This window comes from Dromaius novaehollandiae, chromosome 18, assembly GCF_036370855.1.
Source record: "Dromaius novaehollandiae isolate bDroNov1 chromosome 18, bDroNov1.hap1, whole genome shotgun sequence".
Taxonomy (NCBI): Eukaryota; Metazoa; Chordata; class Aves; order Casuariiformes; family Dromaiidae; genus Dromaius; species Dromaius novaehollandiae.
In genome coordinates, this window is record NC_088115.1 from 7,634,220 (window position 1) to 7,652,870 (window position 18,651).

At 40.2% G+C, this 18,651-nt stretch overlaps 1 protein-coding gene across 5 annotated transcripts in view; it reads left to right on the forward strand.

Annotated features, from left to right (window-relative positions):
- TNRC6C (trinucleotide repeat containing adaptor 6C) overlaps positions 1–18,651 on the forward strand; it is a 348,388-nt gene that overhangs the window by 256,814 nt on the left and 72,923 nt on the right. For all 5 annotated transcript variants that reach the window (XM_064522528.1, XM_064522530.1, XM_064522529.1 and 2 more), the window contains one exon: positions 420–441. In XM_064522528.1, coding sequence (XP_064378598.1) covers positions 420–441 — 22 coding nt within the window. The remainder of the gene's footprint in view (positions 1–419; positions 442–18,651) is intronic.

The window sequence follows — 18,651 nt, forward strand, 5'->3', positions numbered from 1 at the left end:
ACAAAATGTGTTGTTAAACTTTGCAAGCTAATAGTGTATGTGGATTCAAAGAGATACTGAAAAAATTAATGGAAATGAAGTGTTAACAAGTTAGTAGAAGACTTACTTGGCTCAGGAGGTCTCTGAGCCTCTGCTGGTTAGAGGCTGGAGGGTATAAGGGGGTAGTATCATACGGCTCGCCATGTTTTATGCTGTCTCCTCGGCATCTGCTCTTGGCTTTTGTCCGACAGGGATAGCCATTCCTACATTCCTAATACATGGAGTTAAACTAACGTTCTCAGATCCTTAAGAGAAACTAATACCTGATTTATATGCATTTTCTGCAAAAAATGGTAGGACTGTAGCCTCATAATTATAGTTATCACCTTGAATTTTGTCAAGTAATTGATTTTTTTTCTTTTTTTTTTTTTTTTTTTTAGGCTGCTGAACAAAAAACCAAAGGTAAATTAACATTTATTCTCTTGTGAACCATCTGATATATTTGTAAGTTTGCTTAAAGGTATATTCTTACGCTTTATGTTCTTTTTATAATGGAGAGAGAATATCTTGTTGCTATAGCTTTTTTCCTAAAACTTTGTTGGAGGAGCTGACTTCGTACATTGGAATTCTCAGCGTAAGCTTATTCTTTTCTCATCTTACTGGGTATCGTACAGCACCTTTTTTACATGAATATATAGATTAAATGCTATGAAACAGAACACAGTGTATGTCATCCTTTTTGTCTAATGTCAACACAAATCTAGTTTCCCATTTGGCTGTTAGTAGTTATGTAGTTAACTCAAATGACAGCTAATTGCCCCCTAAAAGGGGAAATCTCTGCCTCTACATGCACATGCTACTGTCTGCACACTTCAACTCGATTTAATGAGTAAATTCAATTCATCAAATCCATGAGAAAGCTATTCTCCCCCCTCCTTTTCTTATAACTGTACGAGTTTTCTGCTTGATTAGTGAGTTGAATTGGCTTGCAGAATGGTCCAGGGAGCACCAGAGATAAGCAAGGCATTCCTCTTTTTGAGGCAGTGAACTATTAGATATGTGCTCTAGGAAAAATGTTGGTGAAGCTACAGTCCTGGAAAAAGTTGAGGAAGAGAGTGCAGGTAATGCCTCTCTTCTGCAGCTGTTGGCCTTTACTTCTTATCCAGCCTGTCCTTTGATCTACCTGCCGCCACACAGAGCTGAGGGTTGTAGAACAGGTCTGAATTAGTTAATATGCACTGTTATTTATTGCTGGGTAATTAGGTGACAGACAAGTAGAGCTTCCCAGATTCCCAAGACTGGGAGTTAGAGAAGAGCCAAGGCGAACATATGGGGTTGACAAAACAACTTATGTTTCAAATGCTTTTTATGTATTTATACAGCAGAAATTGTGTCCCTCCGTTAATACGGAATTCAGAAAAATAGCCGTCTTACTACACTATGAAGAAATTACTACAGCTAGTTTACTGAAACTGTGTCCTTTCCAATGGAATTTTTTTCCCATGTAGAAAGTGTAAAATTGAATTATTTTAGCTGAAATCTGCTGCTTCTGCCCTGTAATATATTACATAGTTTATATCAGTGGACTTTGCTTTCAGGAGAGGAAGTGGCAAAAGAAGCTAAGCTCCTCAAAATCTTGAATACATGTAAAAATATCTTTATTAAGTTATAGAAGACTAATTTCTATCTAAATAGAATATTTCTGTTTCCACAATATTACCTTCTGTTTCTGTGTTAGCTGATTTCTGTGTCAAAAGTTTTCACTGTTTTATAATGTATTATAATGACTTTTTAATATCATAATTCAATGACATGTTTTTGTCATCAAAGTAACTAATTAAGTTCATTTTCACATGATAATGCAATGACTGTTGATTTCTGTTAACATTGAAACACAGGGCCTTCTGCGTTCCTGTGTGGGATATTATCATTTCTATCTTTGTTGTGATAGCTATTTTTTAATTGCTTTAAAATGTTGAATTTAATGCAAGTTTCATAAGTCACTTGAGAATAATTTTTATTTCTCAGCTAGGCTTGCGTATCCCTTTCTTTCAAATTTAGGGCCTGCATTTCTCCATTGGCTTGATTTTTGTCCATTATCTTAAGTATCCTATACTACCACAATAAAATATGAGGAATTGGGAGGAATAGGATAGTAAATAGAGTTATGTTAAAGTACCAGCACTCCTCACTTTTACTGTGTATCCTTGAGAAAGCAATAATGTACCTTTTTGTCATTAAACTCCTCTGGAGTAAACTGGCTTGCCTGTATGGTATCCAAGCTTCTATCCATAGTCTTGCAAGGATTAGCGCCTATTTAGAGCCACGTGGATGACCCTTGTTTTAAAATTTCCTTTGGGCAATTACTGAATGCTTTCTAGGATGGCATAGGGGAACTTTTAATTTCCACTTAATGATACTGCTCTCTTATATTCATCATTAGGAGAGATGTCCACATGCTTGTGATAGATTTGCAGGAATATCTTAAAATATAGAAAATATTTATTCTAAATTAATGGAAGGAAAAAAAATGGCCAGACTTTTTACATAGACCATTCCAAGTTGACTGTAAACTTTGGTGCAGTCCTGTGCAGAGTATTTTATTTTGCTACACTGTCAAGGTTGAATGACAAATTCTACTGTGTTTAAAAGGCAACACAGGGATTATCGTGAATTAAGTTTGTTCATTTAATATTTGTGAGAAAGGAGTTAAAAGAAGTTTGTTGTAAAGACAGCATTACACAATAAAACTGGATGAATTGACTGCAGCAGATACTGCGTGCTGGTGTACAGGATGTGTTAAGGCAAAGGTTAAAACCATACCGGAACTGAACCTTTTGCAAAATGTTACTATATCCAGATTTTGGGAGGTAAGGTGTTTATAAATGTGACTTAATGTAGTTGCCTGCGGTACGGACATGACGTTTTGTCTGTGACCTTTGGCATAGGCTGGGAATAGCCTAGATATGCCAGGGAAGCTGTATCCTGCTTCAGAATGTGGTAACGTAGGAAAAAAGGCTTAATTTCATGTGTGTGCTGCTCAGTTCTGTTACTGGCTTGCTTCCACCGTTTGGGTCATATTTGGAGAAGAATAAAGAAAATTATACAACTAGAGGTAGGGTGTGGAACAATTTTCCAGTTGCTGTTTCTCAGCTGATTTGAGACCATATGTCTCTACTGTTTCTTATCTGGTATGAGCTGCATTTTTGGAGGAGCAAGTGCTGTCCAGACGTAGCTGGAGAACGGGGCAGACTGGCACTTGAGGAGCAGCGCGGGAGGTCTGTCCTTTGGGATTGCCTTGTTCTATATTAAAATCCCACGATGTGAGCAAGGTACTTTCAAAAATGTTTTCATCGATACTAAGCTTTTTCTCTAGCACAATGGCAAATGTGCAGATACTGTGCTGCCTGGTAATTAACTTCTACAGTTCATACGTGTAGTTGTAATCTGCTGCAAAACGATAGCAGGCTGTTGTGCGCTCTGCGGCTGCCGAGGCCTCAGGAAGGAGAAGCGAGTGAGGAGGAAGGAGGTTTCCTGTGGGTGGGTGCAGACGGTGTGTTGTCGGTTAAATACTGCTCAGAGACCTCAAACGTAGCTGCATGTTTTCATTTGCGATGCGGAGCCCCAAAGTCTTCCAAAATAAACAACGCGTTTCCACCCACAGAGGAGAGGCCTGTGGCTGCCGCTGGAGCCGCTGGCACAGGGGTAGGAAGCGCGCCCTTGCCCAGCTCCTGCTTCCATTTAAACAGCTCGGATTCTTTTTTTTCCTGTTTAAACAAGGATCTAACTCTTTGAGCCTTCTCTACATTACAGCTTCTTCTTTCCTGAGGCATTGATTGCTGGAGTATTTTTATTAGGTTGCATCTTTAATAAATACACTGTTGGCAGCAGTTCTAGGCAACGTGTGAAAGGGGAAAAAAAAAGATTCAGAGAACCGATAAGTAGCTGAAATGTTTCTCAATTAGTTGAAAACAAATAAGAGCAGTCTTCCCATTGAACGGGAGAGGAGTGCTGCGGAATTAGACGAGGTGGGAAGTGAATGTGTTTTTATTACACGCTGCTATGTACTTTCATATTACTGTTTTTTATGGTAATTTTTTCGAGAACAGGACTATTGAATGCAGCCTGTTAGTGTTGATTTGAGTTGTGTAAACTCTTGCTATTTTATATGTACTTGATGAATAAATATTTTATAAAAAGGCTTTTGTAATGGAAACATTCCTTTGTAGCACCCAACGAGAGTTTTGCGCTCTACGGTAAATAGCCGCTGGCATGGAAAACGGCCGTTATTTCATAACTATAGGAGACAATTTAAGGGCAGAAATACACTTGTGATAAATACAAAGGTCAATGCATCTTGCTCCCCGCTTTTCCTCCAGCTGCCTTGTTGCAGGCTTAGTCAGCACCGCGGTGGTCGAGTCTCTGACTCCTTTACTCCCATCCCAGCTGACTTCTGTGCGCTTGGTCTGGAGAAGTTGAGGATGGCCTGCTGGTATGGAGTAGCTAAAGTGCTCTAATAATACTTTGTTGCTCTAATATCCACCACAGTAATTGAAAGGGAAAGTATCTATCCCTTTTTCCAGCGTTATCTACAATGAAGGTAAGTGTTAGATCTGCAAACATAAGGAATAAAAAGGGTTAAGTATGTACCATTTTTAGCCAAACATAGAAAGTATTTTGGGAAATACTTGATTAGAAATGTTAGTCTGGAAAATATTTCTTCCTTTAGTCTAAAGCAGAGATGGCTAGTCTGTGCCTCTCTGAACTTCGTGATGGTCTGTAGGTCTTTCCTTACCAGGTCTGTGGCAGGTGGCCAGGAGGAGGAGTGTGGGAGTTTCAGCGCTCTGCACGTGGCATGAAGCAAGGTTGCAGAGGCTGGCGTAGCTGCAACCGTTCTGGGATTTAGCAGCCTGTCCAGCACTGCCCATCCTGTAAAGGGGTGATAGGACGGATCCTGCGCTGAGCAGTCATCTGCTTGTGGTCTATTTCTGGAGCCTTCCCCTCCCCTGGGATGTCTGTGACATGTGCCTTGCGACTCTTCACCATATGATGATTTTAATACAAAACTTGCAGGGTCAGGAAGGGTATGTAGATGAGAGATTAACCTACCTACCAAGGTAGACACTTAATCTAATAAGTTTTTTTGAGGGTGGGCTTAAAAGAACAGAAAGCATTTCACACCATGAGATTGCTTGTGATAAATCACTTGTGGTGTCGCAAATGCTGATTGCTTTCTCAGATACTTTTTAAAATTACATTGCATTTTTTTTATACCACAAGCAATCCTTTATATTTTATCTGGAGGAACGTGGTCAACTGTATTATAAATGGGCATTAAAAAAGGGTGGATAGAAAGCTCTGAGATCCAGTCTCCTGCTTTGGCATTTCTATTCTGATGACAAAAGTCATGACACACCTTCCTTCAGAGCCAGGTGTTTTCATTTCCAAATCAAATGTGTAAATTGTATAGTTTTAAAGGAATTCTTTCCTTACCCTGCCCAAGTGTGCCGCTTTAATGTTCTCTGCTTATGTTGGCTTGGATGTGAATTATCTTCCCTCAACCTACACTCAGTTCTGCTCATGGTATTGGTAGAAACGCGGTTGTATGTGTATTCCATTGATAACCCCAGGCTTTCTGACCATGGTTGTGATTCCTGCTGTTTAACTGTAGTTCCATCAGGAAACAAGAAAGGGTTGACTTTCTAGAGACTCTCATCATGAGTCTTTAGTAGAATTGTGACACTGTTTAACATGGTTAGTCTGTGGGGAAAAACAAAACAAAACAAAAAAACCCCCAAACTTAAGGGTTTTGAGGTTTTTAGTTTGTGTCACATGATTGCAGGGACCAACAGAGGTTCTTATCCAAGATTAGAAAATGTGTTTCAGCCCACAAATCAGGTGTGATTTACAGCAGACTTGTGACCTCTGACTCATTTGAGTATTTATAGCTTATGCTTGAATATCTGCCTCTGCCATCTTGTTAGTTAAGTGCTATGTTTGTACTGAACTGCTTAACATTGTAGTGACAAAACATGCCATAAATCATCATTGCAGAAGGAAGGGAGCACTGTAATAAGTTCTTCAATTAGATCTTAATATGTGGTCATTTGATAACATAATGATAACTCAGTGCCGTATGTTAAGGGCTTTAGAACACAGAAATGTTATGCTCTTGGAGAAGTGCTACCATTGTGTTGTTTTGCTATTTTAAGAATCTTCTAACAAACACGAATTTGGGTTTTTTGACAACTGACTTATTGATGCAGACAAAATCTCCAAAAATGGATTGTGATCAAAATTCTTAGAGTCCCTGCCATAATATTGGGTGGAAAAGAGCAGAAAGTACTAAAAAGGTGAGAAAGCACACAGGAGGAGACATTTGCATATTCAAGAAGACAGAGCAAGAAGAATGAGCTTGGAAGGCTTGGAGCTAATTAATACACAAAAAACTTTGTTTTCCTGCTTATTTTTTGAGGCAGAATGGCTCTAACAGAGTCCTTAAGTTCCTGGTGACAATAGTTCAGTGATATTTAACATGCTTTTTGCTCCATTAGTATAAGTAACATCATAAGTATCTTGGTTCAAGTCAGCATTGCTGTAGATAATAGAATAATCTAAATTTAAAGTAACACATGAGTCTATGGATAATTTTTGCTACACTGAGAGCTGTATTTTAATTTGTGAACACTTTTCTTGTCTGCCATGCTACTTTTCTAGTCGAAGGTGTCCAACTAGAGAGTAGTTGTGGTGTTAGGCGCTGGTGTCCTTTTGCAGGAGAGATGGTATGTCAAGGTGCAACACCCCGAGTCCTGCAGTCAAGGATGGAGAATTCTGAAGGTTGATGTCTTCTATAGCTCTTGAGAAATGTTAGACTCTCCAGCTGTCAAGTAGAACCTCTTTTTGGGCACTGAGGCACAGAAACAATTTTTTTTGGCAAAAACTTTTCTTTAAAAAAAAAAAGCTTCAAGGGTTTTTTTTGAAAATAAAATATATATTCTTCCCAATGTGCTTCTGTTTTGAGCAGGATGTACAGCACAACTGCCCTCCTGATGTGATGCAAAATGCTCTGACTTGTTTGCATAAAATTACTTCTTTCTCTTAGGGCCCAAGTGAGCACCACTAATCCCCTTCAATGGTGGTTGCCTTGAAGACTTCATAGATTCCTCATTTGGGGATAGAGAAGTAATTAGGAGCTCAAGTCAAAAGTCCTTGATAGTTCTAGTACTCATTCCTCGGTAGTAGTGTATGTAGTCCACAGTGATAATCTTGTGTAGTTTGTCATCATGCAAATGTAGGCATGTGCTCATAACATAATTACAGAGAGACAGCTCTAGTCTTCCACATGGTTCGTCTTTTCTGTCAATTAGGAACTGGTCTGGGTTTATCAAATTCAGGGATGCTGACAACCTTACCTGTGTTTTTTCTCCCCTCTCCCCGCCTTCCTTTCTCAAGTGTTTGAAAATTGGAGCTTGCAAGCACTAGACCTAGTTCATTACAAGTATTTTTCAAATGATCTAAATATTGTATGGGTTGATACCCTGTTTGAAGGCAGTAGGATTACATGCTTTCATCAGATTTCTCATTGTGTTGTCCTTCGGCTTTCCTAATCTAGACCTAATTCTCTGGGTACCTCTTGGTGGCAATGCCTCTCAGATAAATCCCTCACTGGCTTTCTAAAATACAGAACAACTGCCAATACACTTGTTGACAACTGTATATTCTAGAATATAAATTTTAACAGCTACACAATGATCATATTGGTAGTTATAATCAAACTGCATGCTGTTTTATGGTTATTTATCTGCCCACAGTGTCTACTTTCGTACACAGTGATAGACCTCCTCTTCAGTAATGGGCATCGCCTAATGCAGTATATTTAAACATGTAGACTGTGAAATGGTCAAACTTTACACTTTCTGGCGTTACAACAGTTTAGACAATAGCTTGCATTCTTCAATCAGTCTGCTTAGATAATAATTATTTTCCAATAGCGTTGTCTGATATTTCTTTTCCGTCAGAGCATATATGCCCAGCTACTTGAAATCTGATGCATTTTTCTGTTTTAACGTTATCACTGCATGCTGTATCTACTGATTGTAATGGACCTGGGCACCCCTGCATCTCTTTGTTTTTCTTACTCTGCAGAGTCTGAGATTTGTTTATGGCACTGTAGCACTGCTCACCTATTTTATCAGGTTGATCCTTCTTTCCTTTCTGAACCAGGATCTGTTGTTAGATTTTACACTTATTTTAAACAGACATGTACATCGAGGTAGTTTCTTCTCTGCCTTAAGGCCTATCTCACTTAGATCATTCTTTCATGAGAAATTCTCTCTGCAGCTGCCATGATGCCATCTCCAAGAAAATCTATCTGCTTTATGTTTTACCTGCAGTGTATTGACCGCTTTCCATTGTTAGATTGTCATCTTACTACCTGGAGGACGGCTGTGTCCCATACTAATGTAATATCTACAAGATCTGCAAGCCATAAGCTTGGAGAGGTGCATCAGGAGAGAGAAAATGTATTAGTTCAGTTTTGTACATAAGGTGCTAAATTGTTTGGAGTTGTACACTAGCTCTCTAACTTTACTTTTCTTGATCTCTCTCTCTCAAGGAGGAAATCTGCTTTTTTGACACTAGTGCACATCCTTGGAATAGTTGCTGCAAATCCTGAAAAAGATTATTTTGGCAAAATGAAGGAAATGAAAAAGTTTTGCCTCTTTTACACTGTATGTAGAGTCTTTGGCCTCAGGGACCTTGTATTCTGTTGACTATCTGGTGTTGACATTCCTCTACTCTGAGAACTTAGTCTGCTTCCTGACTTCCTTGTGTTTTGCAAGATAATTTTAATGCTTTTCCTGAGTTGTTAAAGATGGTAGCCCATACTTTACAAATCCTACAGGACTACTTAAAATGCCTGTCTAACTAGCTCACACTCTGTCAAATAGTCTGAAGCGTTCTGTCGGTTCTGTCTTCTGCAGCTGATCATTCAGGTTATTCTTGAACTGGTTTAGGCAGTGTGGCATGCATTACCTTCCTAAGAGGTGGTTACTCACAAGGTTGATTGTAGGTCCAAGATCACCGCAAGAGGAGGTGATTGTCTTTATAAGTATCTTTCCCTAGCCTTTTTGGCATGGCAGCAGTGGTTCATGCTAAGCAGTCTCATGGGACCTGCATTTAATGGCAATGCCAAATGCTTGGGGAACTCCTCAGCTGCCCTGAGCATGTCAGCAACTATTATTCCTGCTTGCCCAAGAGGAACAGCTGAACTTGAGGTATGGTTCAGGCTCTTGATTGCTTCTTGCCATATCGGCAGAAGTAATTCTCCCCAGTCATATTCTAGAGTTCCCTGAAGACCCGTCTTCCTGTTTTCAGGATGCCTTTAACACTTCTGACATAACTTCTGATTTGGCTGCTTTTGCTGTCTTTGTTCACCAGTGTTAACAGAGCCAGATCTTTAGCCTTTCCAAGGCCATGCAGGGCCTTGTGGACTTTTGTTTTGAAGCATTTGAGTTACTAAGCTCCAGAACTGGTGGAGTCCTCAACTCCACTGAAAACTCAAACGCCACTCTGAAGTTTCAGAATCACAGAACTAGATACAACCCTTTAGATGAACAGGAAGGGATTCTCTGATCCATCTCCCCACTGCAAGGCAGGCCCAGAAGATGTTCTTGAATAAAGATCTGTTTATCATTGGAAACTTATTATTCATATTTTGCCTAAGCTCCCTTTCCTGTAATTTAAGCCCATTGCTTCTTGTCTGATTTGCCCTGTACACAGAGAGCAGATCTTTCCCCTCCTCTGCAGTGGCCTTTTGTATATATTCTTTTTTACTTACCAAAGCTAGTTTCTTTAGTATTTCCTCATAGTAGTGTGTGCAAGATATTTTCAAACCAAAATCACTTACGTTTCTCTCCTCTGGAAATCCTTCCAGGTAGTCCAAAATTATTTTTCAAATGGGGAGATGGGACTGGAGATTATTATAAAACCTTACAGTTAGCCTATATAACTATACCGTTACTAGCGCTGTTACAAGTAAAATTCAAGGTTTATTTTTTGTCTCTCTCAGGTGATAATCCTGTTTGTACATCCAGATACGGTGTTTGCTTTTTCACGAGTGATCCTGCTGTTTTATGTTCTGCTTATGAGCCAGCATAATCCTCTTGAGTTTTTACCTTAGTTGGCCAAACTGGAGACTTCTTGCTTCTGCTTTCCTGTCTCAATCCAGTGTATAGCTCTGCAATCCAAACTGTTTCACAGCTGTGCTGCTGTTAATTCTGCTAGTTTAGTTTTCTGTCCCTGAAATTCAGCTGGCCTCTCTCCTAATCCTGTAAGGATCTTGAATTGATGATGTGGGAGTGTCTTCTTCCAACCCTACTTTCCCCCACCCTGCTTTTTTGATTATTCGCCATTTTCTCTCTGCAGGTAGTCCTCTGAAGTATACATTCAAATGTTGCTTGTTCTTAAGATTTAATTTCCCAACAGTTCCCACAGCAGTTGTTGAGGCCTAATTGACAAAACATGGGAAAACTTCCTTACTGTGCTGGAGGTGGTAGACTGTCCTACCTCATTTTCAGTTCTTTCCCTGATTTATATCTGAAGCCCTTCTCTTGTGTGTCTGACACCTCTGAGGAGCAGTGACTCTCTTCAGCAAGAGAAAGTCTTCGGAATGAAATAGGAAGAACATATGTTTGATGTTGTGTGTCTGACATAGCAAGGTGTGAATTTTGATGGATCCTATCTGCCATCTTCCAAGAGTAATTTTTTTTTCTTTGTGGTATAGTTATATTTCTAATCTTGTCCAGCAGTCAGTGTGGGAAGTCAAGTGGGAGGTCCTCAATTGCCTCAGTTTAACTTAGACATATTTTCTTCCTTCCAAGCAAAAATTAAACAGACCATGGGTCTGCATTCTTTACCTTCTCCCTTGCCAAACAGCAAAACCCAGAACCTGTGTCTCTGCCTCACCTTTCCCTGAATGTAACCTTCAGAAATCTGGTACAAGGTATTCATTACTGGTCAGAGCCTGCCTGTAGGTCTGCCCAGCACTTCTCTTCGGGAGGTTTCCCCTGGCTTGTATGATAGATACAAAAACCACTAAATTTTCCAGGGTGACCCTTTCGTGCCTGACAGCTGCGTGCTGCTGTAGTCTCCAGCCTTCCAGAACAAAAGAGAGCTGAGGCAAGCTCAGGAAGTGCGGGATAGATGAGCAGTGAGGTGGATTGAGAACTGGCTGAATGGCAGAGCTCAGAGGGTTGGAGGCCTGTAGCTAGCGGTATACCCAGGGGTCAATACTGGATCCAGTATTGCTCAACTTATTCATCAGTGACCCGGATGAAGGGACAGAGGGCACCCTCAGCAAGTTTGCCGATGATACAAAAGTGGGAGGAGTGGCTCATATACCAGAGGGCTGTGCTGCCATTCAGAGGGACCTTGAGAGGCTGGAGAGCTGGGCAAAGAGGAACCTCATGAAGTTCAAAAAAGGGGAAGTGCAGAGCCTTCACCTAGGGAGGCATGACCCATGCACCAGTACAGGCTGGCGGCTGACCTGCTGGAAAGCAGCTCTGTGGAGAAGGACCTGGGAGTCCTGGTGGGCAAGAAGTTGACCATGAGCCAGCAATGTGCCTGGTGGCCAAGAAGGCTAGTGGCATCCTGGGTTGCATTAGGAAGAGCAGAGCCATGCCAGCAGGTCGAGGGAGGTGATCCTTCCCCTTTACTCAGCCCTGGTGAGGCCGCATCTGGAATACTGTGTCCAGTTCTGGGCTCCCTGGTACTGGAGAACGTGGAGCTCCTGGAGTGAGTCCAGCAGAGGGCTGCTAAGATGATTAAGGGACTGGAGCATCTCTCCTATGAGGAAAGGCTGAGAGAGCTGGGACTGTTCAGCCTAGAGAAGAGAAGACTGAGGGCAGATCTTATCAATGTGTGCAAGTTTCTGAAGGGAGCCAGGCTCTTTTCAGTGGTACCCAGCAGTAGGACGAGAGGCAACGGCAAACTGAAACACAGGCAGTTCCATCTGAACATGAGGAGAAACTTCTTTACTGTGAGGGTGATGAAGTCCTGGAATAGGTTGCCCAGAGATGTTGTGGAGATATCCTTGGAGGTACGCAAAAGCCGTCTGGACACAATCCTGTGCAACGTGCTCTAGGTGACCCTGCTTGAACAAGGGGGTAGGACCAGGTGATCTTTAATGGTCCCTTCCAACCTCAACCATTCTGTGATCTCTCAGCCAGGTCAGATTTCCATTCTTTTATTGCAGGTGAATTGAGGCTTGCGTCAGAAAACGTCGTGTCTCACTGTGGCTGTTTGTTTTGTGAACGAGCTTCCTGGCTTGTTTGGAATAGGTTTTTCAAAAAGCTTGCTTTTTGGCCTCTACTATTACAATTTTAGATGCCTTTTCTTGGAATTTGGGAGAAGTTGCACGTTTGCTATTCACATCTGATTTTATGCCTACTTTTTAATTGAGATTCAGAAAATGTTTTAAGATATTTATTCACCGTACTTTACACAGTATTCTTTTTACGGAAGTATTGAATTTCCTACACGTGTTTAATGGAACTTGAACTGAACCTGATATTTGGGTTGTTACAGAATTGACGTCATTGTCGTCACTGCCAGTGGCAGCTACGGGAATACCTTGTGCTCCCCCTGCTGTTAATAGCTGTCTCCTCTTATATCTCATGCATAGAGAGTGTTTCTTTTTTAAAACTAAAGCAATAATACTTAAATGGTAGTTTGTAATTCCATAGGATCATTAATGTTAAATAAAGCCTATTTTTGCTTGAAGTATTGCAGTGACTCTTTAATGTGCATTAACAATAAAGTCAGGGTCATCACATTAGTACATCGGTTTACAATTATAACCTGTCTATTCTTTACACTGGGAAATTGAGGTGTCTTAAATTTTGCTCCCAGCTGATTATCCTTTCCTAATGGTGCAAGAAACAGTATTTTAAAAAGTTAAGATAATAATATATTGTTAGATCTGTAAAGCCATTAAAGAATGGTTATTTCTTTGACCTCGCTAGACAAGTATGGTGTTTTCCTCTTTCTTTGCAATACTGCTTATTACAAAAAGTTTTCAGCAGAAATAAAACTCTTTGGAAAGTGAACACGGTTTTAGAAGGCTTGGGAAATCACCAAAAGCTTAAGTATGTGGGGAAAAAAGTCTGAGTTTCATATATTAAACCAAGATCTATTTCACAGGTGAACAGTTCTTACGTTGCTAGTGCTGTTTCCTTTGGATAAGTCTAAGTACAGCTATATGAAACACATGTGAGTAGTGTGTGGGGGATAATTGGGTATTCCTTCCCAGTAAGGAGAAGACGTGTCTAAAATAAACTGAGCAGAATTTTTGAATTAAACTGAAGTAATAATATTAAGTTATTATTAGTAATCTTTATTAAAACATCTGTAATTTCTTTTAACATTCACGTAATAGAATCTGATTTACTGGGAGTGGCATTTAATTAATTTAATTCAATTTAGAGAGTTAACTCTATTACATATTAGTACAGAAAATTACCTCTGAACAGTCATTTCTCACTGGTGACATGCAATAAGTTAATTTAGCTCGGAGTTTGTTTGGGCGCATTGTGAGTTCCTCCCGGAAAGTTGCTATGGTGACAGCCCGATCAACCAGGAGCTGTCAACCCCAACAACAAACACAACCGCCTGGCTTTGCACGGGGACACCGCTGCTCGTGGGCCAGGAACGCTGACAGACGGAGAGGCTGTGCTCTGCCCTTTTTTTTTTCCCCCCTATTCATGGTGTTTTAGCGAGCTCGCTTGTTTAAACCTTTAGAGATGCCAAAGTTGCTTTGCAAGGAGTAGTGAAAAGCTTCCTGAGGAATGCTCGGGCATTAACAGACCTGCTGTGCAGCAACGTGCTCACAAAAGAGGTTTTCTGTGAGACCGCGTTCAACAAATTGAACGGAGCTGCTTTGGCTTCATCTTAGCTACAGTGAAATGTTTGCAAAATAGCAGGCAGAATTTAGTTTGCTTTTATCTAGGAAAATTTTATGAGGAATTTGAAAAGAAGAAAGTCTGAAAACTGTCAGAACTGTTTTCTTTATGTTTCTGAATAATTTAAATCCTGTTTTTTGTATGCGTGAATTCACGATGGCCCTGGAGACATAAAAAATGTGTTCGGCTTAAGCTGAGTTAATGAAGAGTTCGCTTCTGATCCTGTATGAACCCAGGTTCTGTTATCAGATAGCTGAACTCTTAGTTCAAACCCAAAACTTCCAGTGAAGAGGCTGTATTTGGAAACTTGCTCAGAAAAACACTATCTGCATATTAAAAGCTGTGTTCAGATTTAAAAGGCGGTATTAAAAGAGCTGAAATGTAAATTTTAAGTTCAGTATGTTTTCTTTTTTCTTCTGAATCAGTATGCAGGAAATCAGACTTAACTAGTGGTGTTTTTTTCCTACAGCATGACTTTAATTGGGTTTATCTGAGCAAGGAATCACTTGTTACGATTTTTTGTAGTCCAGATTTTTCTCATCTGCTCCTCTCTGAAGACGAAAGATTGCCATTTCCATGGGACTGCTCATATTTCCAATATTATGAATTGCATCCAAAATAGGATGTGGAACTTAAAATATTTTTCTAGTAATAAAATCTGTGAAAGTTTGTAAACTGCAGTCTCCTCAAGTGGTGACAATGTCCTTATTTTTTGTACGTTTTTAAGAATATCCTTCCTCAAAGCATTCATTTTCAAAATAATTCTGTTAAGCTAAGTATAAATGAATGCTTTTCAGTTTCATGCTATCTGCAGTTAAGCTGATAAAGATTCAGACCTTGAAATCTAAGGCCAAAATATTTCAGTTTTAGTTTTGTTTGACATAGCTACATACACCATTTTTCTGGGCGATGCTACCTGATGCTTGGCATATATCCCCCTAGCTGAGCAGGCGGGGAGGCTGGTCCATGCTGAAATCTGCGTTGGCACTACTTCAGTTACTCCTGTTGGCTGATTTAAAATGATGGCCCAGATATCTCTACACTGTCTTTAGGACTGTAGTATAAACATGTTCTTAAGCCTTCTCTTGTGGTAGAATGTGAACTTACAGAATTAGGCCAAAATTTCAGAGTCCTTTTATTAGTTTGTTTAAAACATTGTTCTTGCCCACAAAATTGTTGCTATTTTAGTATTGCACTTAAAATATTTGTTTGGTACCATAAACGTACATGGCAGTAGAGCCAAGACTTTGTGTTTACACAGGGCTCTAGTCAATTTGACATGTGTGCATAGTCCCATGATGTCAGAAGTACTGTGAGTGGAGAGTACACTTAATTTCTCATGATCATATAGGGTACATTACCTTCACCTGCCTGCATGTATTCTACAAGCAGTTGGCCATGGTATTTTAATAGAAATGTCTAAAAGGAGTGAGATGATAATGCAGTCTGCAACTCCCCAAAATAAAATAATTGGAGAAACCACATTTCCTGAACAAAAATGCATGCATATGTGTAGCAAATCTGATGCATCTAGGCTATGTTAGACCCGGCATGGATTTGATACGGTGTGCGCGCATGCATGCTAGGCCTGGGGCATCTCTAGTGCACATGTACATGCCCAGTAGGTCTGATGTGTCCTGGACACATTGCTCTCACTGTGTACATGTTAAGGAACTGATCCATAAATGCACCCTGGCAATTTCCAGACATGCTAGGAAAATAGCCAGAGTCCTTTCGTATTTTCCAGCTTAAATTTCAAAGTGGAAGAGGAAGTCGTATCTGACATAACATGAATGCTTAGTATTTCCAGTTGTTCTGCAGCACGGATGCGATACTGGTACTGACTGTACCCTGAGACACCCTGAAACTAGGTATGTCCACCTTGCACACACAGCCCCTCAGTGCTGTGTGTACGCTGTAGGTGCAGTGTAATCTGTGCGTGTCTGCGGAGCACCTGTACTATGGTCCTCAGGTCAATATTTTTCTCTAGAGGCATTCCAAGTTAGACGTGATGGATGCAGGAGGCGTCTCCAGCGTTCAGCTGCTCGTGTATTTGAAACTGGAAGCATTTACGTTCGGATTCACCCTGTTCTCTTTGACCCCAGCTGCAAGGCTGCTTTCAGTCTCCCTCCCAACCTGTTGCCTGGCCAGGCGGGAGGAGGTAGCTCCGAAGGAGGCTGAGCAGATTCTGCCACAAAAGGGCTGATTTGAACTGGCTCTTTGACGCAGGATGGGTATTAATCACTTCCTAAGACAGAGGCTTGTTTGTAATAGGATTCTTGCCTCTGCCTACTTAAATATAAAAACTACATGTTAACCTGCAAGATGGTAATCCATCAGATTGCCCCGCTTTCTGTATTGAGTTTTAAACAAATCTCAAGACCTGTCGATGTGAGCTGTAGCCTGTAGATGTATCACTGTCCAAGGTGCAAATGAAATTTTAAGCTTTTGTTGTACAGTAATTTAATGGATATTTCAGATTATTTTAATTGTTAATTGCTTTATGGACACACTGATTAGTGTGAACTGAATTTTCATATTTATCTGTTTGCACAAATGATTTAACAATAAGCAGATTTCTACTGTAGAGAACATTTACTATTCAACCTGTGCTGGAAGTGGCCATATTGAAATAAGAAGGGGGAATGTTTTCAGTATGGTGGCTTAGCACCATTTGTAAATATATTTTTAAAAACTCATTGAATTTGAAAACTCTATGTAAAACAATGTGTAATGATATTAAATGTGCTCAGTCAGCTTGAAATTAAAGGATTCGATTCCTGGTCTGCCAGACTTCCTATGTGACTCTGCATCAAGTTATTTAATCTGGTAAGTTATTATGTGCTTGGATTTTCCCACTAGTACTTGTAGTGATGATGGTAGTGTTAGCATTGTACAATTTAAAGCTCTAAGTCGTTTCCTGTCTTCTTAATTGTATAGTTACTGCTGGGGTTGCTGTAGCAACATTTAGGAAGGGTTCAGAGGGCAGGAGGAGAGGTAAGAGAGGGAACCTCATCTAAAGCCTGTGACTCATTCCTGATAGCTGAGATGATATAATGCTTTACTATTTTACTGGAGCGCTGTTGAGATTGAATGTTTGCGAAACTCTCAGCTTCTAGATGAGCTGGAACTTAATGTGCATTTTCCTGGTGGGTCTTTTCAAAAGAAGTTGCTGGGGTTTAATTGTTTTAAAGTGTGTATTTTTTCCTCTACTGTGGGAAAATATGAGAGAAACATGAATTTCTGAGCTGCCAAGAAGGCTGAACTTGCTTTGTATGAATCCCTCTGGTCAGAAGCCTGCAACGGCTCCTATATTCTAGCTAAGCGAAGCGATCCCTCTCTTACTCCGAGCTCTGTCCTCTCACTCCATCATCGAGTAAGAGTTTCTTGCACAAGCTGATTCAGTCCCAGCAGTGACTCTATCTCCCCTGCTCTTTTTAGACTGTTCTTAATGTTATTGTTTCTTAATGTTATTAACGTGAGTGATAAAAAACTTCCAATAGCTTCGTCATTTTCCTTTCCTTAATAGTCAAGTTGGCTTGCTACTGTCAGCATATTGTTTAGGGAGAAGAGTCCATGTATTTAATGGCCTTCTCCAGAAGTGAGAATTGAGTTTACAGGAATCTGAATTCAAAGTGAAATGTATGGTACATGTCAGAAAGATGAAATATGTCGATGCTGAAATGTCAGAGGCTTACTCGTCGGGATAGATGATAGTCTGGAGACCGGTTTCTAGCAAGAGATATTTATTTATTTGTCTTTACAATGGGTGTGTGTTCGGAAAAGTCGGCAGGTCAAGAGATGTACATGATTAATACTGGAATTTGAGTTGCATGGGTTCATAAATACTGCTTCACATCATCTGTGAGTTGGAGTACTATAACTTGAAAGAAATTGGACCAAGTGTTAAGCCTTGGAAGTTACCCCCGTTATCAGCTCATGTCCAGAAGGATGCAGCCATGGTTATTTAACTGTTTCCATTACCTAGAATTTTGATTCAGGGCTTGGACTTTGCAGTTTGAGGCCAGATATCTATGGTCCAATTTCCATTCATCAGCCGGGCCATAGTAACCATGCGGGTGTGCAGGCTCATAGCCTGCCATAGCCATGACGTAGTCCACTCTGCGGTGGAAGAGTATGGTGCTACATAGCGTTGCATTTGCTTTGGATTATCGATCTATTGTTGATAACAACCTGTCAAACTAATTAGCTGTTTTAATGCCCATTAGGATTAAAAATGGCCCAGCTAATTAATTGTGAATTTAAAATTAAAGTTATAATCGGTGCTAGCATAGCAGAAAAGCAGTGAGGGAAAATACTAGAAGCTGTTAAAAATATAAGTATACTTCACAAGACTGCTGTATGCTAACCCAAACCAGAATAATGTAGCACGTGATTGAATAAAACTTTAAAAAAATATATGTTGTGTCACAAAAAGCAAGTTGCCTATCTGCAGAAAAAGAGATCTTGGCACCCTGTCTGCTGACAAGTACGACAAAGAAAAACGTGTGGATGCTGCTTAAGAAAGTGAAACAAAATCTCATCTCTGGGCTGCGAAGTATGCACAGATACATGTTTTTATTAGGAGCCTCTCCGATTCATAAGAGAAAAGTTAAAATCTGTGAGCATAGGATCATATGAATGGCGTAGAAGGAGGAGTGTGTTTGCAAAGAAGTCCCGCAGTTGCCTTGCGGAGCTGGGCTTACCCAGCGCA